General features: G+C 48.0%; 1 protein-coding gene across 1 annotated transcript; it reads left to right on the forward strand.

Annotated features, from left to right (window-relative positions):
- The first annotated feature begins 247 nt into the window (after nt 1–247).
- Nucleotides 248–1,571, forward strand: LOC150008847 (induced myeloid leukemia cell differentiation protein Mcl-1 homolog). Its single transcript, XM_090279030.1, has one exon. It carries the CDS (start codon nt 323–325, stop codon nt 1,388–1,390), a length of 1,068 nt encoding a protein of 355 aa, XP_090135156.1. The 5' UTR covers nt 248–322; the 3' UTR covers nt 1,391–1,571.
- The last annotated feature ends 1,081 nt before the right edge of the window (nt 1,572–2,652 follow it).

Below are 2,652 nucleotides of genomic sequence, written 5' to 3' on the forward strand. Positions count from 1 at the left end.
ATTATCCTAATTTACATAAAAGACATAGTGAGCTGTGAATTCAACTCAGTGTACAGGGGTGGGCAAAAGTAGGTTTACAGTTGTGATTATTATTGTTTATTAATTATTGTATTTCCCCCTGGCTGGTTTGGCTCAGTGGATTGAGCGTCGGCCTGCGAGCTAAGTGTCGCTGGTTCAATCTTCCAGTCAGGGCACATCAGAGAAGGAAAACTCTGATTCCAAAAAACCTCTGCTGACTCCTTACTTCCGCTTCCTTCAAGTAAGGAGTCAGCCGCAGCTTACCCCTTTTTTCTCAGCCGGGCAACGGAGACACAGGCTTGAAATGTTTGGCCTCAAGAGAAACGCAGTAATTGGACTCAACCTCTACTGTGGGGGGGCCAGGTTAGGGGCCAGCAGCGGTGGCGGCGGCGCCGCCTCCGCCTCCCCTCCGGGAGAGCGGCTTCTGACTGCGGGGAAGGAAGCCCCGGCCAGGCGAGAGGCAGAAGGAGGGGAAGCGGGAGCGGTGATTGGCGGAAGCACCGGCGCTAGCCCCCCGGCCGCACTCGCGCCGGACGCCCGGAGGGTCCCGCGGCCTTCGCCCATTGGCGCCGAGGGCCCCAACGTCACCGCGACCCCCTTGAGGCGGCTGTTCGCGCCCGCCCGCCGCGCGCCGCTGCCTGAAGAAATGGAAGCCGCGGGCGCCGACGCCATTATGTCGCCCGAAGAGGAGCTGGACGGGTACGAGCCCGAGCCTCTCGGGAAGCGGCCGGCTGTCCTGCCCTTGCTGGAGTTGGTCGGGGAGGCCAGTAATGGCCCCGTACCGGGAGGTTCACTGCCCTCGACGCCGCCCCCAGCAGAGGAGGAGGAGGACGACGAATTGTACCGGCAGTCGCTGGAGATTATCTCTCGGTACCTTAGGGAACAAGCGACCGGCGCCAAGGACGCGAAGCCAATGGGCGGGCCTGCGGCTGCCAGCCGGAAGGCATTAGAGACCCTTCGGCGGGTCGGGGACGGTGTGCAGCGGAACCACGAGACGGCCTTCCAAGGTATGCTTCGGAAACTGGACATCAAAAACGAGGACGACGTCAAATCTTTGTCTCGCGTGATGGCTCATGTTTTTAGTGACGGAGTAACAAACTGGGGCAGAATTGTGACTCTTATTTCTTTTGGGGCCTTTGTGGCAAAACACTTGAAGAGTATAAACCAAGAAAGCTGCATTGAACCATTAGCGGAAAGCATCACAGATGTTCTCGTAAGGACAAAACGAGACTGGCTAGTCAAACAAAGAGGCTGGGATGGGTTTGTGGAGTTCTTCCACGTAGAGGACCTAGAAGGCGGCATCAGAAACGTGCTGCTGGCTTTTGCAGGTGTTGCTGGAGTAGGAGCTGGTTTGGCATATCTAATAAGATAGCCGTTTAAGTGAAATAATTGACTCTTAACCAACTTCAGGCACCAAATCCACATCCATCTGCTGTGAAGTCAATAAATATATTTATGAAGTTGAACTCCAAGCTGCCCAGGCTGTAACCTCCAAGCAACGTAGGAAAGTGGCAAGAGGATTATGGCCAACAGGAATCAATAACATGGGAAAAGTAGTCCCTCTTGAAGAGTCTCTAACTGAGAGAAGCAAGGTTCAGTTTCAGCAAGAGGCAAACTTGGGAGGCCACGGAGGAGGACTTTCAGATTTAGTGAACATGGCAGGGTGGAGAGATTCCATGTCCTTGTCTAGAAGAGGAGAGTGGCCAGGCTAGTCATACAGAGTTCATTAAATATGCCCATTGAATTTATTAACTTCTTATAGTGTTAAAAGAGAAGCACTAACAATGCCAGTGAACCATGCAAAGTGGATTTAAGCTACAACAGAACTATGACTAGAAGCCTCAGTACTGTACAACAGTGTGTGAAGGGAAGCTTTTTCCTGTCTAGGATTAGCTTTCCCAGGTATGCTTCTTGAAGAATAGAAAGTCCAAGTGCTCAGGACTTTTATAACTGTTCTACTTTGGCTTGGTTTGAGTGATTTAGTTTATTAGCCTTGTAAGGGCCAAGAATACTTGACTTAAGGCTCAATAATTGCAGTTACAATGTGGAATATCCTCAATTTTTAAGATAAAAACAACTTGTAAATCTGTTTGTCTGTAAAAATTGTATATCTTTTTACAGAAAGTCTATTTCTTTGAAAAGGGGGGAGAGTCGAATTTCATTAGTTTTAACCTGGGTTAAGGAATTGAGTAATGGAAATTAATCCTTTCACTTTGTTACATGTAGATTTTCAATAATTGAGTCAAGGTGTGGTTTTTAAGGGTGTTGGTGGGGGCAGGCTGATTTACAAATAATGAGCTCTGATTGGGCAACAACTTGTCTGAGTTCCTTCTGTTTGACCTAACTTATTTAATGGTGAAATTTGTGTTCATGAGCTCATCTGCAAAGCTTTTAAAAAGATTTTCAGCTGTTCCAAATGGGACTTATTAGTGGTATGTGTATAAAAAGACCACATCAGGTGGATGAGAGACATTTGATCCCTTGTTTGTTTAATAAGTTGTAAAATGATGGCTTGGAAAAGCAGGCTATAGTCTAACCATGGTGCTATTTTAGGCTGGCTTGTTAAACTGCAGGTCTAAGCCTAGTATATTAATAAAGCAAATACTTAATTGTTTCATTTCTAAATGAAAAAAA

Source organism: Furipterus horrens, unplaced genomic scaffold, assembly GCF_987537825.1.
Source record: "Furipterus horrens unplaced genomic scaffold, mFurHor1.1.pri manual_scaffold_5, whole genome shotgun sequence".
Taxonomy (NCBI): Eukaryota; Metazoa; Chordata; class Mammalia; order Chiroptera; family Furipteridae; genus Furipterus; species Furipterus horrens.